This window comes from Hypomesus transpacificus, chromosome 24, assembly GCF_021917145.1.
Source record: "Hypomesus transpacificus isolate Combined female chromosome 24, fHypTra1, whole genome shotgun sequence".
In the NCBI taxonomy this organism is placed as follows: domain Eukaryota; kingdom Metazoa; phylum Chordata; class Actinopteri; order Osmeriformes; family Osmeridae; genus Hypomesus; species Hypomesus transpacificus.
The window spans coordinates 1831092-1850662 of NC_061083.1; the positions used below are offsets into that span (position 1 = coordinate 1831092).

The 19571-nt window shown below is 49.8% G+C and overlaps 1 protein-coding gene across 1 annotated transcript in view; it reads left to right on the forward strand.

Annotated features, from left to right (window-relative positions):
* The window catches only part of vcana (versican a), a 40173-nt gene extending 20823 nt beyond the window's left edge, over positions 1-19350 (forward strand). The window contains exons 5-11 of the mRNA XM_047048746.1: positions 13209-13322; positions 13418-13531; positions 15548-15706; positions 16086-16168; positions 18540-18684; positions 18817-18999; positions 19172-19350. Coding sequence (XP_046904702.1) covers positions 13209-13322; positions 13418-13531; positions 15548-15706; positions 16086-16168; positions 18540-18684; positions 18817-18999; positions 19172-19323 — 950 coding nt within the window. The 3' untranslated portion in view covers positions 19324-19350. The remainder of the gene's footprint in view (positions 1-13208; positions 13323-13417; positions 13532-15547; positions 15707-16085; positions 16169-18539; positions 18685-18816; positions 19000-19171) is intronic.
* Positions 19351-19571: the final 221 nt, after the last annotated feature.

A 19571-nucleotide genomic window follows, 5' to 3' on the forward strand; every position in this document is an offset into this window, starting at 1 on the left:
ACTCAGGCTCTAGAACCTTCCGCGGAACAGACAACCGGACCAGAAGCCACCATAACGCCATTCGCTGCCTCAACATCAAGTAAAATCTTTACAGAGGATTCAGGCTCGGGTGAGCCGACTGATCTTTCCACGACAGCGTCCCCAGAGCACGCCAGTGCACACGCCACACAGGCGACATCTACCTACGTAGACATGGAGGGTTCTGGAGCTTCTACCACAGATGACGACCAGGAGACATCTCATCCCGAAGGCTCGGGAGATGAGGGACAATTTGAGAGCACCACTAAACCCAAGGACTTGTTCACAGTGGCCACTGATGAAACCGAAGGGGAGGAGGCCGATAGCACGTCCGGCCTTGATTCGGTGACAAAGTTCACCCAGGAACCTACATCCACCCATTCTCCCCAAACAACGAGTATAGATTCGTCCAGAGAGGAAGGCAGTGCCGATCTTTTGGAAGAGACTACAGCGGAGACTGACGGAGTGGAGGATGAGAGTTCGGGTGATGACACCTCTGAAGTTTCCACTCAGCATGTAGTCGCAACAGCCACCCCTTGGCCAGCCAGCATGGCGTCAACTTCCCATACGGACAGTTTTACAAGCTCGACAGAAAGGCCGTTGGTACCTTCCATTACAGATGCAACTTTTACAGATGACAAGAGCTCATATGCCCAAACCTCTGAGATTGTCACCCAGACAACCTCTGCGAGGACAGCCTCCTCTCTGTACAGCACTCAGAGACCTACAACTATGACCCAGGAAACAGAAGAGAGTAAAGCCACATATAAACCCTCAGTTACTCCTGGAACTGATGTGACAGGAACCAGCTCTACTCTAACATCTACAGATGAGGAGGGTTCAGGAGACCTGACCCCTGATATGTTCACTACAGAGACCTCAACATCTACTGTCTCTTCTCTCTACAGCTCAGAGAAACCAGTAGTGACAACAGCATCACGTGAAACTGGAACGGCAGATGTGACAACAACAGCCATTACTGCAGCATCCTCTCTCTACAGCACAGAGAAACCAGTAGTAACAACTGCCACACATGAAACAGAAACAGCAGACATGACAACAGCCATTACTGCAGCCTCCTCTCTGTACAGCACTGAAAAACCTACAACTTTAATCCAGGAAACAGTAGAGAGTGAAGCCACAGACAAACCCTCAGTTACTCCTGGAACTGATGTCACAGGAACCAGCTCTACTCTGACATTTACAGATGAGGAGGGTTCAGGAGACCTGACCCCTGATATGTTCACTATAGGCACTGCAACAACCACCACTACTTCCTTGTATAGCACAGAGAAACCCGTAGTGAGAAAAGCCTCACATGAAACTGGATCGGCAGATATGTCAACAACAGCCTTTACTGCAGCCTCTTCTCTGTACAGCACTGAGAAACCTACAACAGGAACCCATGACTATGAGGCAAAGGGGGGTTCAGGAGAGCAGACCTCTGATGTGATTACCCAGACTTCCTCTGTGACACCAGCAACGGTTTCTTCCCTTTTCAGTACTGAGAAAACCACCATCATGCATGAAACATCAAAGTCAGACAGCACAGAAGAATCATCCAGCTCAAGGACACCATCTGTGACTGACTCTACCTCAGTCCTCACATCTACAGAAGAAGAGGGTTCAGGAGAACAGACCTCAGACATGTTCACTAAAGAGACCTCTGAAACCACAGTGTCTTCTCTCTACAGCACAGAGAAACCAGTAGTGACAACAACATCACATGCTAAAGAAACAGAAGACTCATCAAAAACAGCTGTCACTGCAGCCTCTTCTCTGTACAGCACTGAGAAACCAGCTGTGACTACAGTCTCACATGAAACTGGAACAGCAGACATGACAACAGCCATTACTGCAGTCTCTTCTCTTTTCAGCAGTGAGAAAACTACAACTCTGACCCAGGAAACAGCAGAGAGTGAAGCCACAGACAAACCCTCAGTTACTCTTGGAACTGATGTGACAGAAACCAGCTCTACTCTGACATCTGCAGATGAGGTTGGTTCAGGAGACCTGACCCCTGATATGATTACCCATACTTCCTCTGTTACACCAGCATCTTCTCTGTTCAGCACAGAAACCCCAAGTGTTGCTACAGCTACTGTCAAACCAACTGAGGAAGTGGATTATGACAGTCCAGATCCCCTGATGGTTGAAGGTACCCCTGGACGTATAGAGACAACCTCAACAACTAAGGATGAATCTGCAATTATTACATCTGCTCCTTCAACAGACACAAGTTCAGTGTTAATATCAACGGATGAGGAGGGTTCAGGTGAACTGACCCCTGATATTTTCACTAAAAATACCTCTGAAAACACTGTGTCTTCTCTCTACAGCACAGAGAAACCAGTAGTAACTACATTATCGCATGTTACAGAAACAGCAGATTCGGCAAAAACATCTGTTACTGCAGCCTCCTCTCTGTACAGCACTGAGAAACCTACAACAGGAACCCATGACATAACTGAGGAGAGTTCAGGAGACCAGACCTCTGATAAGATTACCCAAAATTCCTCTGTGACACCAGCAATGGTTTCTTCTCTTTTCAGCACTGAGAAAACCACCATCATGCTGCATGAAACATCAAAGACAGACAGCACAGAGGAGTCACCCAGCTCAGAGAGACCATCTGTGACTGACTCAAGCTTAATCCTCACATCTACAGAGGAAGAGGGTTCAGGAGAACAGACCACAGACATGTTCACTAAAGAGACCTCTGAAACGACATTGTCTTCTCTCTGCAGCACAGAGAAACCAGTAGTGACGACAATCTCACAAGAAACTGGAACAGCAGACATGATAACAGCCATTACTGCAGCGTCCTCTCTGTACAGCACTGAGAAACCTACAACTATGACCCAGGAAACAGCAGAGAGTGAAGCCACAGACAAACCCTCAGTTACTCCTGGAACTGATGTCACAGGAACCAGCTCTACTCTCACATCTGAGGATGAGGAGGGTTCAGGAGACCTGACCCCTGATATGTTCACTAAAGAGACCTCTGAAACCACAGTGTCTTCTCTCTACAGCACAGAGAAACCAGTACTGACCACAGCCTCACTTCAAACAGGGACAGCAGACTTGACAACAGCCATTACTGCAGCCTCCTCTCTGTCCAGCACAGAGAAACCAGTAGTGACTACAGCATCACATGGATCAGAACCATCAGACTCATCAAAAACAGCTGTTACTGCAACCTCCTCTCTGTACAGCACTGGGAAACCTACAACAGGAACCCATGACTTAGCAGAGGAGAGTTCAGGAAAGCAGACCTCTGATGTGATTACCCAGACATCCTCTGTGACACCAGCAACGGTTTCTTCTCTTTTCAGCACTGAGAAGACCACCACCATGGTGGATGAAACATCAAAGTCAGACAGCACAGAGGAGTCATCCAGCTCAGAGAGACCATCTGTGACTGACTCCAGCTCAGTCCTCACATCTACAGAAGAAGAGGGTTCAGGAGAACATACCTCAGACATGTTCACTAAAGAGACCTCTGAAACCACAGTGTCTTCTCTTTACAGCACAGAGAAACCAGTAGTGACAACCGCACCACATGTAACAGAAACAGCAGACTCATCAAAGACAGCTGTCACTGCAGTCTCTTCTCTGTTCAGCACTGAGAAACCTACAACTATGACCCATGATTCAGCAGAGAGTGAAGCCACAGACAAACCCTCAGTTACTCCTGGAACTGATTTGACAGGAACCAGCTCTACTCTGACATCTACAAATGAGGAGGGTTCAGGAGACCTGACCCCTGATATGATAATCCAGACTTCCTCTTCTACACCAGAATCTTCTCTGTTCAGCACAGAAACACCAAGCGCTGCTACAGCTACTGTCAAACCAACTGAGGAGGTGGATTATGACAGTCCAGATCCATCCAAGGTTGAAGCAACACCTGACCGTATCGAGACAACCTCAGCAAGTAAGGAGCAATCTACAGTCCTCACATCTGCTCCTTCCACAGACACAAGTTTCATACCTACAACTTCGACAAATCCCACAGCACACCCAGATGTTTCTGAAATTAACTCCAGCAAGCCGTCCTCAGAGGAAGTGACTTATGGCGAGGCAACAGGTGAAACTGAATCTTTTGTGTCAGTCACCCCAGGTCGAGATCAGGAAACCTCACAGGAGATTCATGGCAGCCCTGATGTGGAACCAACCACCAGCCCACAGCACATCTCCACACGTGATCCTGCTGATGTCACTGCTCCTCATCAGACAACAGTGGGTACCCATTTAACTGAGAGCTCAGGACTCGAGCACAGAACCATGCACGACCTCACAAGTCCAAAGGACCACACAACTGTGAGTTTAGCCAGCGGACATGTCACGTGGTCTCAAGCTTCCGGGACCCCTATGACCACCCCGATCCCTTCTATCATCTACCAGGGAATCACCGACCAGCAGGTTGTGATCATCAACTCAACCAGCAGCCAAGCCGCATCTGATCTCGCCGACCATACCCCGACCATGGTTTTGCACAGCACCAAGCCTTTCACCGGCACGGCGATCATCTTCACAGAGGAGGCCAAGAATGAGGAAGAGCTGTTCTCCACTGTCACCAGCACTGTTAGGGAAGGTAGCCTCGCTCCGGAGTTGATCACGAAAGATGACGTCATCATTGATGCCGACACTGTGTCTGTGGTGCCCTCTTCGCAGCTCTACCTCACAGTCATGACGGAGGAAGCAACTGGCATCCAGGCTGTTACCATGACTCCGCAGACCTTAATTCCTGTGACAGACGAAGTGGAAGGTTCAGGGATTGATGACAGTGTCTCTTTCACCCCTGAAACATTTACCGTGTCTACAACACAAAATCCATCAGTCGCCAGTTCTGTCCAGACATCTTCAGAATCAAGTTCTTCTGAATCAACATCCTCTGAATCAGTATCCTCCGAATCAACTTCCGAATCATTGTCCTCAGAATCGATTTCTGGATCAAGGAGCAGTTCTACAGAAGTGATAGGTCATTCAGGGACAACAAAATCAACCACCCAACCAATGGAGGAAGTTTTCAGTGAATCGTCAAGTTCAGAGACCCTGCCATATGTGTCTCAACCCACTCAATACACAACTATATCCACAATCTCCAGCTCAAAGATAGAGTTTACCACACCACAGACAGTTTTCTCCACAGAGGAAAAGTCAGCGCACACAACCAAACCAACCATTCAAACATTAGTTGATGACCCTAATGAAGGCTCTGGGGTAGAGATGTCTAACACTGGAGGTGAAATAACCCAGACTAGCTCTCCTCCCACAAGCACAACAGTTCCTGTCGATTCTGAGGTGACCGATTTTATGGTCAAAACCACGCCAACATCAATGTCCTCAGAGGAAGATGCGACTGTTGAAGACTCGACATTAACCACCACCCCGGAACCTTCTAAAGGCACCTCATCTTTATCTGGTGTCACTATTTCAGCCACTTCTGTGGACTTCATTTCTACAGAGGTAATTAAGATGGCCACCACAGCTATGCCAGAAGAAACGTTTAGTGATGAGGAGGTGGACTATGAGAGTACAGGATCTCCGGTTGTTGTGGAATCTATCCCTGCAACCATCCCCTCTTTTGCTTCAACAGAGACAAGCTCGGTGTTACTACCTACAGATAAAACAAGTTCAACTGACCAGATCACTATGTTCAATGAAAAGACTGCTACTACCACCCTTGCATCCCTATATAGCACAGAGAAACCAGTGGTGACAACAGCATCACATGAAACAGAAATAACAGACTCATCAAAGACTACTGTTACTGCAGCCTCCTCTCTATTCAGCACTGAGAAACCTACAACTCTGACCCATGAAACAGGAGAGAGTGAAGCCACAGACAAACCCTCAGTTACTCCTGGAACTGACGTGACAGGAACCAGCTCTACTCTGACATCTACAGATGAGGAGGGTTCAGGAGACCTGACCCCTGATATGTTCACTAAAGAGACCTCAACATCCACTGTCTCTTCTCTCTACAGCACAGAGAAACCAGTAGTGACAACAGCATCACATAAAACTGAAACGGCAGATGTGACAACAACAGCCATTACTGCAGCCTCTTCTCTGCACAGCACAGAGAAACCAGTAGTGACTACAGCATCACATGAAACTGAAACGGCAGATGTGACAACAACAGCCATTACTGCAGCCTCTTCTCTGTACAGCACAGAGAAAGCAGTAGTGACTACAGCATCACATGCAACTGGAACGGCAGATGTGACAACAACAGCCATTACTGCAGCCTCTTCTCTCTACAGCACAGAGAAACCAGTAGTGACTACAGCATCACATGAAACTGGAACAGCAGATATGACAATAGCCATTACTGCAGCCTCCTCTCTGTTCAGCACTGAGAAACCTACAACTATGATCCAGGAAACAGTAGAGAGTGAAGCCACAGACAAACCCTCAGTTACTCTTGGAACTGATGTGACAGGAACCAGCTCTACTCTAACATCTACAGATGAGGAGGGTTCAGGAAACCTGACCCCTGATATGTTTACTAAAGAGACCTCAACATCCACTGTCTCTTCTCTCTACAGCACAGAGAAACCAGTAGTGACAACAGCATCACATGAAACTGGAACAGCAGATATGACAACAAAAGGCATTACCGCAGCCTCTTCTCTGTACAGCACTGAGAAACCTACAACAGGAACCCATGAAACAGATGAGGAGAGTTCCGGAAGCCTGAACCCTGATGTTGTCACTGAAAAAGATTTGACTTCCACAGTTTCTCCTTCCCATAGCACAACCATACATACTTCAGTAACAGTAGGAGCATCGTCACTCTCCAGCACTGAAAAACCGTCAGTTGCTTCCATTGTAGATATTACAGAGGAGAGCTCTCGTGACCACACATCTGATATGTTAAGTAAGACAGTGACGTCAGCAGCCTCCTCTCTCTATAGCACTGAGAAACCTACAGTCAGTCCCAGTGCAGACATAACCATGGAGACTACCGCTACTACGTCAATGATTCCTGGGAGTGACAAGATTTCCGCCAGCACGGTTTCTTCTCTTTTCAGCACTGAGAAAACCACCATCATGCTGCACGAAACATCAAAGACAGATAGCACAGAGGAGTCACCCAGCACAGAGAGACCATCTGTGACTGACTCCAGCTCAGTCTTCACATCTACAGAAGAAGAGGGTTCAGGAAAACAGACCTCAGACATGTTCACTGAAGAGACCTCTGAAACCACTGTGTCTTCTCTCTACAGCACAGAGAAACCAGTAGTGACAACAGTCTCACATGAAACTGGGACAGCAGATATAACAACAACAGCCATTACTGCAGCCTCCTCTCTGTACAGCACTGAGAAACCTACAACTATGATCCAGGAAACAGCAGAGAGTGAAGCCACAGACAAACCCTCGGTTACTCCTGGAACTGATGTGACAGGAACCAGCTCTACTCTAACATCTACAGATGAGGAGGGTTCAGGAGACCTGACCCCTGATATGGTTACCCAGACTTCCTCTATGACACCAGCATCTTCACTGTTCAGCACAGAAACACCAAGCGTTGCTACAGCTACTATCAAACCAACTGAGGAAGTGGATTATGACAGTCCAGATCCCCTGATGGTTGAAGCTACCCCTGAATTTATAGAGACAACCTCAACAACTAAGGAGGAATCTACAATTATCACATCTGCTCCTTCCACAGACACTAGTTCAGTGTTAATATCAACGGATGAGGAGGGTTCAGGTGAACTGACCCCTGATATGTTCACTAAAGAGACTTTAGAATCCACTGTCTCTTCTCTCTACAGCACAGAGAAACCAGAAGTGACAACAGCATCACATGGAACAGAAACATCAGACTCGTCAAAGACAGCTGTCACTACAGCTTCCTCTCTGCACAGCACTGAGACATCTACCGTTGCTGCAATATCAGGCAGCACAGACAGAGTGAGTTCAGGTAACCAGACCCCTGACGTCTTCACCAAACAGCCTGTCACAGAAGCTGTGTCCTCTCAGCACAGCACAATCAGTGGTGATGCCGTGTCATCCACTCAGTCACCTGCTACTGGAACAACAAAGACCGTGACTTATCCAGCTTCCTCGTTGTACAGCAACGAGGAACCGACGATCACTCATATTTCAAACGTTACAGACGAGGAAAGCTTTGGGGCGGGAACCCCTGCGACGTTCGCTCCAACCACAACAGGGACTCCTCCGTCCAGCAGCGAGGAAGGGACGCCAATGACCCCGGAAACAGTCCCGTCGAAGACGGACAGCGCCGAGGAATCGTCCGGCTCAGAGGGAACGCCTGTGACCGACTCCAGCTCGGTCATTGCACCTGCAGAGGAGGAGGGTTCAAGAGAACAGACGTCGGACACGGTCACCCCAGAGCCCGTCAGCTCTGCAGGGTTGCCATCGTTCAGCAGTGCCACCTCAACCTTGTCACCTGATACGTCTTCATCAGATAGTGAAAAGATGACAACTCCCGTTTCCTCTTTGTATAGTACAGACACAAGTGAGAATGACTCCTCCCAGCCTCTTTCCTCTCTCCTCTCAACCACAGTGGCGCCGTCGGAATCCGATTTCACGGTCCAATTTGTTACTACGTTTGATCCCATACATGACACGACTACCGTTGGGGAATCCTTCCAACAGGCTCGATCGGAGGTCGCGGTCACGGAACACCCTCCTACCAAACTCTCCTCAGAGAAAACAGCCACGATCACGACCAGCCCCATGCTTTCTGTGGAGGAGCCAAGCCAAAGCTCCGAGTCACTACTTCCCTCCTCAGTCACCCCAGAGGCTGATGCTGTACTGACCTCTTCAGGGGAGCAGGTTGTGGCCTCCTCTCTGTACAGCACAAAGAAACCAGTAATGACAACAGCCTCACATGAAGCAGAAACAGCAGGCTCATCAAAGACAGCTGTCACTGCAGCCTCCTCTCTGTTCAGCACTGAGAAACCTACAACTATGACCCAGAAAACAGCAGAGAGTGAAGCCACAGACAAACCCTCAGTTACTCCTGGAACTGATGTGACAGGAACCAGCTCTACTCTAACATCTACAGATGAGGAGGGTTCAGGAGACCTGACCCCTGATATAATTATCCAGACTTCCTCCGTGAAACCAGCATCTTCTCTGTTCAGCACAGAAACACCAAGCGTTGCTACAGCTACTGTCAAACCAACTGAGGAGGTGGATTATGACAGTTCAGATCCCCTGATAGTTGAAGCTACCCCTGAACATATAAAGACAACCTCAACAACTAAGGATGAATCTACAATGATCACATCTGCTCCTTCCACAGACACAAGTTCTGTGTTAATACCAACAGATGAGGGTTCAGGAGACCAGGTTTCTGAAATGTTTACTAAAGATACCTACACATCCACTGTATCTTCTCTCTACAACACAGACAAACCAATAACAACAAAAGAATCACATGTTACAGAAACAGCAGACTCATTAAAAACAGCTGTCACTGCATTCTCTTCTCTGTTCAGCACTGAGAAACCTACAACTATGAACCAGGAAACAGCAGAGAGTGAAGCCACAGATAAACCCTCAGTTACTCCTGGAACTGATGTGACAGGAACCAGCTCTACTCTAATGTCTACAGATGAGGAGGGTTCAGGAGACCTGACACCTGATATGTTCACTAAAGAGACCTCGGAAACCACAGAGTCTTCTCTCTACAGCACAGAGAAAACAATAGTGACAAGTGCTTCACATGAAACTGGAACAGCATATATGAGAACAACACCCATCACTGCAGCCTCCTCTCTGTCCAGCACAGAGAAACCAGTAGTGACTACAGAATCGCATGTTACAGAAACAGCAGACTCGTCAAAAACAGCTGTTACTGCAGCCTCCTCTCTGTACAGCACTGAGAAACCTACAACAGGGACCCATGACATAGATGAGGAGAGTTTAGGAGACCAGACCTCTGATGTGATTACCCAGACTTCATATGTGACACCAGCAACGGTTTCTTCTCTTTTCAGCACTGAGAAAACCACCATCATGCTGCATGAAACATCAAAGACAGACAGCATAGAGGAAACATCCAGCACAGAGAGACCATCTGTGACTGACTCCAGCTCAGTCCTCACATCTACAGAGGAAGAGGGTTCAGGAGAACAGACCTCAGACATGTTCACTAAAGAGACCTTTGAAACCACTGTGTCTTCTCTCTACAGCACAGAGAAACCAGTAGTGACCACAGCATCACATGAAACTGGACCAGCAGATATGACAACAACAGCCATTACTGCAGCTTCCTCTCCGTACAGCACTGAGAAACCTACTACTATGATCCATGAAACAGCAGAGAGTGAAGCCACAGACAAACCTTCAGTTACTCTTGGAACTGATGTGACAGGAACCAGCTCTACTCTGACATCGACAGAAGAGGTTGGTTCAGGAGACCTGACCCCTGATACGAGTATCCAGACTTCCTCTGTGACACCACCATCTTCTCTGTTCAGCACAGAAACACCAAGCGTTGCTACAGCTACTGTCAAACCAACTGAGGAGGTGGATTATGACAGTCCAGATCCATCCAAAGTTGAAGCAACACCTGAGCTCATGGAGACAACCTCAACAACTAATGATGAGTTTACAGTTATCACACCTGCTCCTTCCACAGACACAAGTTCAGTGTTAACACCAACAGATGAGGAGGGTTCAGGAGACCTGACCCCTGACATGATGACCCAGACTTCCTCGATGACACCAGCATCTTCACTGTCCAGCACAGAAACACCAAGCGTTGCTACAGCTACTGTCAAACCAACGTCCACCATTGCTCCTTCAGATAGGACAACCACATCCATGTTGCCAAAAACAGACGTGTACAGCACTGAAAAAACAACATTTGACGTGACCGAGGAGAGCTCTGGTGACCACACCTCTGATATGTCAAGTAAGACAGTGACGTCAGCATCCTCCTCTCTCTATAGCACTGAGAAGCCTACAGTCAGTCCCAGTGCAGACATAACCATGGAGACTACCGCTACTACGTCAATGATTCCTGGGAGTGACAAGATTTCCGCCAGCACGGTTTCTTCTCTTTTCAGCACTGAGAAAACCACCATCATGCTGCACGAAACATCAAAGACAGACAGCGCAGAGGAGTCACCCAGCTCAGAGAGACCATCTGTGACTGACTCCAGCTCAGTCCTCACATCTACAGAAGAAGAGGGTTCGGGAGAACAGACCTCAGACATGGTGACCCCAGAGCCTGTCAGCTCTGCAGGCTTGTCATCATTCAGCAGTACCACCACAACCATGTCACCTGAACAAAAAACGGTGGAGAGTCCAGGAGAGAGCGGGTCTGGGACATCAATAGATGACACTGAGGCTGGCTTAGCCCCTTCCTCAACTGAGGAAGACCGCTCAGTCAAACCGACAAGCGAGATTTCCCCAACCGATACATCTGCAACAAAATCTCCCCTCTTGTCCAGCAGTTCCAAAAGCACTCAGTCACACCAATCCTCACATTCAAACTCAGTTAGTGATTTCCCCACTTCGACACCAGAAACAGATTCAGAAAGCACAGAACCAAGTGTCGGCCATGTAGAGGAAACCTCAACCAGTTTGGAAGAGGAGAGTTCTGGAGATTTAACCCCATCAATGATTACTTCAAGGCCGACTGTGAGTCTTTCTCTAAACATGACCACAAAGGACGAAGGAGTAAGCCCCCCCCAGCCTTCCATCTCATCTTCTCTCTCGACCACAGTGGTTCAATCAGACCCTGATGTCCTGATCCAGTTTGCCACAACCCTCGCCCCCAAACCAGACCCGATAACACCAAAAGAAACTTTCCAGCAGGCCATGTCTGAGGTGGCCCTCACCCACCGCCCCCACTCTGGCCTCTCTGAAGAGTCTGCCATGGTCACAACCAGGCCAATGGTTCCTGAGGGGGAGACCAGCGAGGCAGCCCACACACCAGATCAAAGCTCAGGATCGCCTACCGTTTCCTATGTTACTCCAGAGACGGGTGCTGTGTCCTCCACTTCACAGGAAAAGGGACGGGTTGAGGGTTCAGGGCAAGAACCCACTGTTGAAGCAGCTGTCAGCGGTGTTGAAAGTCTCTCAAACAAAGATGAAGACGAGGGAGAAACTGATGCTGTTGTGTCTCCGGTGGAAGCGGCTTCTCCCAGCCCGCCATCCTCCACGCCTGAAACGGATGCAAACGTGGATGATGACTCCATCTCAACCCCGGCACTTGTCGAATCGAAGCCACCGTCCTCGCCTGACACAACTTCAAAGCCCACGGAGGAGGTTTCTGCTGTCACTCAATCTGCCATGTCAGAGAGCAGCTCCCGGAGTAGCGCAGAGGACGTGACGTCACCCCCTGTTGCCGCTCAAACAGCACGCGACGGAGCCGTCTCTATCCTGCCTACCATCTCGACATCAGCCGTTGAAACGTCCTCTTCGACTGCAGAGAGTGCCACCGAAAGCAGCCACTCAGAAGAAAGGGTGACAGGGGTGGGGCCAGACAGTGACAAATCAGAGCAGGCCACCACGGTGCTGTCACCTGCTATCACGACCCTGGGTACTGACACGGTGACCTCCAGCTCTGAGAGCGTCTCACATGCGACACCAAAGAGTGACAGCAGGCAAGAAACGACCCAATCATCAGCCGGGATTCAGATTGCCACCACCCCAACGAACCTTCAGTCCCCAGACACACGGGTGGAACCTGCCAGTCCTGAAAGCTCCTCAGAGAGACAGGAAGCGGCTGGCCAAATTGAGGAAGTTGTCACTCCAGCCAAGGGAGCATCGACGTGGGAGGAGCCAGAGCCTACTACTGCATCACCAGCTGAGACACGGAGCCAGGCTGAGTCTGAAACGTCGGTCCACACCACTCCCTCACCTTTCTCTGAGGAGGTGGAGACCGTGGACTACGGTAACACACTTCTCGAGGGCGAGCCTCCTATCAAAGGAGTGGAAGCAACAACCTCAGCTGAAATAGGACTGGATTTGGGACACACTATCTTCGGCGAGACAGTTGAGATTGCCGGTATGTATTTTCTTCAACACAATCAAAAAAGGAATTCATGTTTTGTGTATTATACAGTATATTTATAAATCTATTCAAATATTGCAGGACCAAAATGCACACTTTGGTGTAACTTAACATAACAAGCCAATGAAATATGTGTGTTGTGTCCTCCATCTCTCTCTGGTTGAAACCTCAGGCATCCACACGTGCTCCGAGAACGTCTGTCTGAACGGCGGCTCGTGCCGTCGAAGCGGGAGCGTCTCCTCCTGTAGCTGTGCCCCCGGCTACAGCGGAGACCGCTGTGAAACAGGTAACAGACGCCCCACCCTCTCCACAGCCCTGTCGCCCGGGCGTTGCTCGCGGACGCCTTTCAAAACGTCTCCTCTGTTTCTCGCCTCTGCTCAGACATCGACGAGTGCCACTCCAACCCCTGTCGCAATGGAGGAACCTGCGTGGATGGTCTGAGTTCCTTCACTTGCGTGTGTCTGCCGAGCTACTCTGGGCTGTACTGTGAAGAGGGTAAGCTTCCCCACTAAACTACTTACTCATCATGCAGTCTTAGATATCCGTCCACTCTGGCGTGAAGTAAACACTGGCCATGTCCTTAGCAACATTGAAGAGAGAGATAGAAAGACGGAAAAGAAAAAAAGAGAGGCAGGGGTGGAAAGGAGAGTTCGATTCATGCAAGGGGGAGTAGATCTGGTGAAGTGTTTGATGTTTGACAGGATGTTAAGATCATGTTATCCTTTGGGAAATAAAGCTGGTCTGAGTCACTCAGACATTGGATACACAGTAGACAAATACCTCGTCGCGTCCCATCTCGCAGTCTCCTAACCTCACACGCAGACGGCGCGTGAGTCACGCACATCGTCTTTATCGCATCAGGATGTCTGCCACTGACAGACTTGCGTGTTGCCGCGAGGTAGTCACTCTGTTAGCAGGGGAAACTTATTAAAGATATTTTCAGATAACCTCGAGAGCCTCGGGGCACCAGACTCCACCAGACTCAGACAGTCCAGTCCCTGCTTCCCCCAGGTGTCTGCCAACACAAACCGCTTTCCTGGATCAGACAGGTGGCGCACGCTCGCGACCGAGGTGCGAGGAGTCACAACTGCACACCTCCGACCAAACCCATTCTCTTCTGGAGAACTGTCCCAATATTCACTTATCATTTTCGTCAAGAGAAACGTTACCATGGGATGTTTATCGACAGTGATGGATGGAAGCACTTTGACGTTTTTGTTGGCAGTTTCTCGTTTCCTCCGTGATACTGCACCCCCATTCTCCGTCACCGCTTGGTCAAGCCGGGTCACCGTCCTCTGCTTTCAGTGCTTCCTCCCCAACTATAAGCGCGACCTGAATGTTGCTGTCGTCACTCGTGAGTCAGAACCAGTAACCCTGGATGCTGAGTCACAGCTGTTTTCTCAGGCTGTCCTGCCAGCAAAGAAATTAGCAGCTTAAGGCAGGACAAGCAGAGGAACAGGCCAAGATGTCCGCCTTCTGTTTGGTCTTAGTGGGCTTCACAGCTGGAGGGTGGGGCATGTCGTGTCATGACATAGATCTCTCACAAGGCAAAAGCCTTGGCCACATACATACACTGATTTTACAGAGGAAATGAATAGAATGCTATAAGTAAAATGAAAAAAGAAGCAGGCTCAGTAAGTGACAACTGCAATTTTTTGATTTAGCTTATGATTGTACTTTGGTCGTGTAATGCTTTACATTGTGACCAAAGTATGCTAAACCACAATGATAGATCACCTACGGTAGGAAAGCCTTGCTCCAGAAAATGTAGTAGACTATCTGCAATTCGACCTATATTTACCTGAACCAAAACACATGGGTGAACATTTACAAAAGTTTTCAACTCTCAACACAAGCAGAAGAGCACAGAAAAGGAGTCATTGTACAGTAGACAAAGTGCAGAGTGCGTTACACCTCCCTCCTGTTAAGTGTGACTCCCCCTCCACCCCAGCCCCTTGCCACCCTCCTCCCTCCACCCCCTGCCCCTTAGGGGTGTCGGGGCTAGGGGGTTTAGGTGGTGACCTGTGAGCACCCATCTCTTCGTTCTGGACCTCCTGATTACAGAGGCTATTCACTGACAGCAACATCCCCCCCCAGGGCTCAAGATAACCTTATTAAGACACACAAATACCCCCCTCTCTGTCCCCTAATTATCTCCTGTACCTTACTGGTGGAAGGTGGAAGATAAGAAGGAATTGTGATAACAACACAGATAGTTAAGTTCTTACCGGTGTTGGAGAGATTAGGGCAACATATAATCACCTCTAGCAAGACTGATTGGTGGGAGGGATGAGATGTTTAGTGTGTGGACCAATAGAAAAATAGAGAAAAGGAATTGTAAATAATCAAGATTACTAAGTTAGAATCCAACAAACTACATTGTTCCCTATATTTACTGTATGGTAACTACAATTTACTGTACAAACTGACATTCTGTTTGAATATGTTTAGGGTAGTGTCCTGATTCCTGTCCAAGCATACGGTCTAAAGCCCTGGGCTCTCTCTCCACAGATACGGATATGTGTGACTATGGCTGGCACAAGTTCCAGGGCCACTGCTACAAGTATGTCCCTCAGAGGAGGAACTGGGACATGGCAGAGAGAGAGTGTCGGCTCCAGGGGGCTCACCTCACCAGCATCACCGCCCACGAGGAGCAGCAGTTTGTCAACCGTGAGTGTCTTCTTCCACGCACAGATCCCATTTAGGTTGACTCGACCCTTACTCAACTTATAATGCACCTCGTTCTTTGAGAAAGATAGTACATCATATGTTCTATGGCGCTCTGGCTAAGAGGGGGTTTAATCAGACCTCAGGACAGCTGAGCTGATGTGTATTTTCCGGCTGGTTTGCTCTGTCGTTGGAAAAGACGGCCAGCTTTTGGGGCGGAGAGGGAAAGAGAGAGAGAAAGTCGAATGCAGGCAGGCAGAAACAGGAAGAGTGAGGCTGGCATTGAAAAATGTCAAAAGTAGAGGATTGGTGGAGAGCCTAATAAGGCAGTAGAACCATTCACTCATCGACCATTTGTGTTTCATTCTGTGATGTGGGGCAGGTCTTGGACAGGACTACCAGTGGATTGGCCTGAATGACAAGATGTACGAGAACGACTTTCGCTGGACTGATGGAAGCTCTATGGTAAGCTTACGCCCAAACAAACATGGAATGAATCAATGTAAATATTTGGAAATGGTGCTGACAACCAAAACACAGTCGTCTGGGATGCTGGACATTTTGCTGTCACTTTCTCATGACGTATTTTGCCCTCCCCTCTTCACCCTGCTGGAATCTGCTATGACGCGCTCAGCCTGTATGTGCAGTCAGTGGTGGTTCCGATAACACTGATCTCTTTGTAATTTGCCAGAGACAACATCATCTAGAGCAACCCAATCACTGACATTAGCGCAGTCATGTCGTGCGAGCTGCTGTTTCTTTTTAAATATATTTTTTTGGGGGGGCCTTTAGTGGAAAGATAGAGAAGATAGTTGGTGGAAAGATAGAGAAGATAGTTGGTGGAAAGATAGACAGCAAATGTCGAGGCAGAGACAGCAGGGAAGACATGCAGAAATGGCCCGGGCCAGAATCAAACCTGGTCGTCTGAGTTAGGGTGTCAGCCCGTATGGTGAAGGCCCGGTGAGCCACCCGGGGCGCCCTGAGCTACTGTTTCTGTGTGTGTGTGTGTGTGTGTGTGTGTGTGTGTGTGGGCTGTGCGTGCGTGCGTACGTCTGAGTAAACACAGGTGTCCCGAGAGTATGTGTCCATCTCATCACAGAAGTGGCGGCGTCTTGCTCTGTTTGTTTGCGCGGAGTGGAAGCTGACTGATGACCCCCCCCCCCCCTCCCCCCCACCACCACACCATATCTAGACAGGAAAGTGGCTAATTGCTACGTACAGCCATGCCGCTTCACTTCAAACGTTAAGAGGGAGGAGGGGGGGGGGGGGGGGAGGGGAGGGGGATGGAAGACAAAGAGGGCCTGGGGGGGTAGGAGAGAGACCCCCCTCCCCCCCACGTCCACCTTATCAGATGGGAGTGAAGGCGTGGGGGACGCTTTGTGGCAGGGCTCTGACAGGTGGAGACAGGTAAAGCCCTCCCCCCTCCCCCCCCACCACCACCACCATCTCCCTCTCTCCTCAAGTAGCCCAGCAGGCAGCCTGCCACTGTGGGGTCGGCTCACCACCGTGCAGCCAGACACACAGATGGACAGCACCTGTGCTGGGCCACAGACAGGCAAGAAGAGGGGGGGGGGGGGGGGGCGGGGGGTGTGAGGGGGGGGGGTCTGCCTGGGTGGTCAACTGCAGAAGATATAACTGGGTTGACTTGAATACCGATATATTCTCTCATTTTGAACTTGTGGCTATATATGACGTGAGCAAAAAAAAAAGTTTTCAAACCTTTCGCTTTTGACTGTGTTTGTGTGTGTGTGCGTGTGCGTCCGTAGGAGTCTGTGTGTCTGTGTTTGTGGGAGTGCGTGTCTGGGTGTGTGTGTGTGCTTGAAGGAGTGTGTGTGTGTATGTTTATACGAGCGTGCGTGCGTCTGGATGTGTGTGTGTGTGTGTGTGCAAGGTCTCACTGGGCGGCAGTGGGGGTCGGAGGGGGGAGGGGGGGGGGTGGGGGTTGCGGTGTAACTCGTTAGTAACCTCTCACTCAACCAAGCAGGAAGCCACAGTGATGTTTGCTGACCATAATAACAGGCTAGCAGGGCCCGAGGGCAGGAAGAGGGGGGGGGAGAGCGGGGGGGGGGGGAGAGCGGGGGGGGGGGGAGAGCGGGGGGGGGGTCACGGCTTTGAAGATAACGTTTGAACCCGGAGCCTCGCCGAAAGACTGTAGGGGCGATCAATGCTGCGCCGCATTCCACCCCGGAGTGGCAGCTGTGTCTACACACTGTGTGTGTGCGTGTTCAGAGATTAGCCATGTTCAATTAGGGTGACGCGCGTGATGTCATGCTGTCTACATGATGCCATCACATAGCACCGCACAGGCCCCTCGTTGTGGCGGGCTGTGACCCCTGACTGAAGATGCTACGGTGTTACGAAGCGCTAGCTCAAAGAAGCGAAGGAGAAGGAAGGGCCAACTTCAGTGGTCGTGAAGCATTTTCCCCCGTTTGTGTTTGCACTGTCGTGGGAATTGAGCTCTGGTCGGACACAGGGAAATGGCTCCCTCTTGTGGGCAGTCTGAGAATCGGCCTCACCTGAGACCGTTGGCACGTCTTCCATCTCCCAGGACCTCTGGCTGTTTTGACCTTTCTCCTCTCACAGCTGCTCAGGCAAGACAGTCCCACAGGAGCGGTAATAATACACGCAGTGTGTAGATGACCTTTGCCCTCGAGGTGGACAGAGTCTGGGAGAGGGTCGACCTTATCAGCTGTGCTAACTATACAGCGCGAAGGATGGTTCCTTTCAGGGGCCTGTGTGCGTCTGATGACAGAAACGGCGATACAGATGGATTGAGCAATGGTGATAATTGTCTTTTTAAATCTATTTTTGACATTGTGTCTTCTTTCCCTCTCAGCAATACGAGAACTGGAGACCCAACCAACCAGACAGTTTCTTCTCCTCGGGCGAGGACTGTGTGGTGATGATCTGGCACGAGGACGGCCAGTGGAACGACGTCCCCTGCAACTACCACCTCACCTTCACCTGCAAGAAAGGCACAGGTAACCCCCCCCCCCCTCCCCCCATCCACGCCGCCCGGGCTACCTGCACAAGAGGCAGAGAGGAACGGAAAGAAAGGAAAAAGGGTGTTTGGAAAACTGTTGCGACTCACCTCCTCGTCTCTCGTCCCCCAGTGGCCTGCAGCCAGCCCCCCCTGGTGGAGAACGCCCGCACCTTCGGCAGGAAGCGGGAGCGCTACGAGATCAACGCGCTGGTGAGGTACCAGTGTCGGCTCGGCTTCATCCAGAGGCACGTGCCAACCATTCGTTGCCGAGGAGACGGCCGATGGGACGTCCCCAAGATCGCCTGCATTAGTCGTAAGTTCGCGAAAAAGCACCGATTTGGGCCTTCTTTGGGCAATATTTGGATTGTGTTGGTGGCGGTCCACCAACAGTACCTTTGCTTGATTTAGTTAAGTTAAGCCATCGCATGAACCTGAACTCCTAAGCGATTTGTTTTAACCACTGCTTTGTCTGTCTTTCCCCCCAGCTTCCAGCTACCAGAAGGTGTTCACCAGGAAGCAGCAGGCCAACACCCTGTACACCATCAACAATCTGATAAGGCGCTCCGAGGGAACGGCCCTTCGTCGCCACGGCCACAGAGGACGGCGAGAGAGGACGGAGGAGAGGCGGAGGCCGTGATCGAGACAGATCCCTACGCCGTAGGGAAGCATGACTGTCCCGGGGGGGGGGGGGGGGAAACCAGGAAGAAAACAAAGACATTTCAAAGGAATTTTTTTGAGACACGGAAACAGGAAAACGTTTCAAGTGCCTTCTTGAAAAACATGCTGTTTTTAAGAATATTCTTATAAAGGGACACAGTTTTTATACCAATCTGGACACCTTCCGCTGGCTTCTGGACAAAAGGGAAGAACAAACCTTTGTCTGCA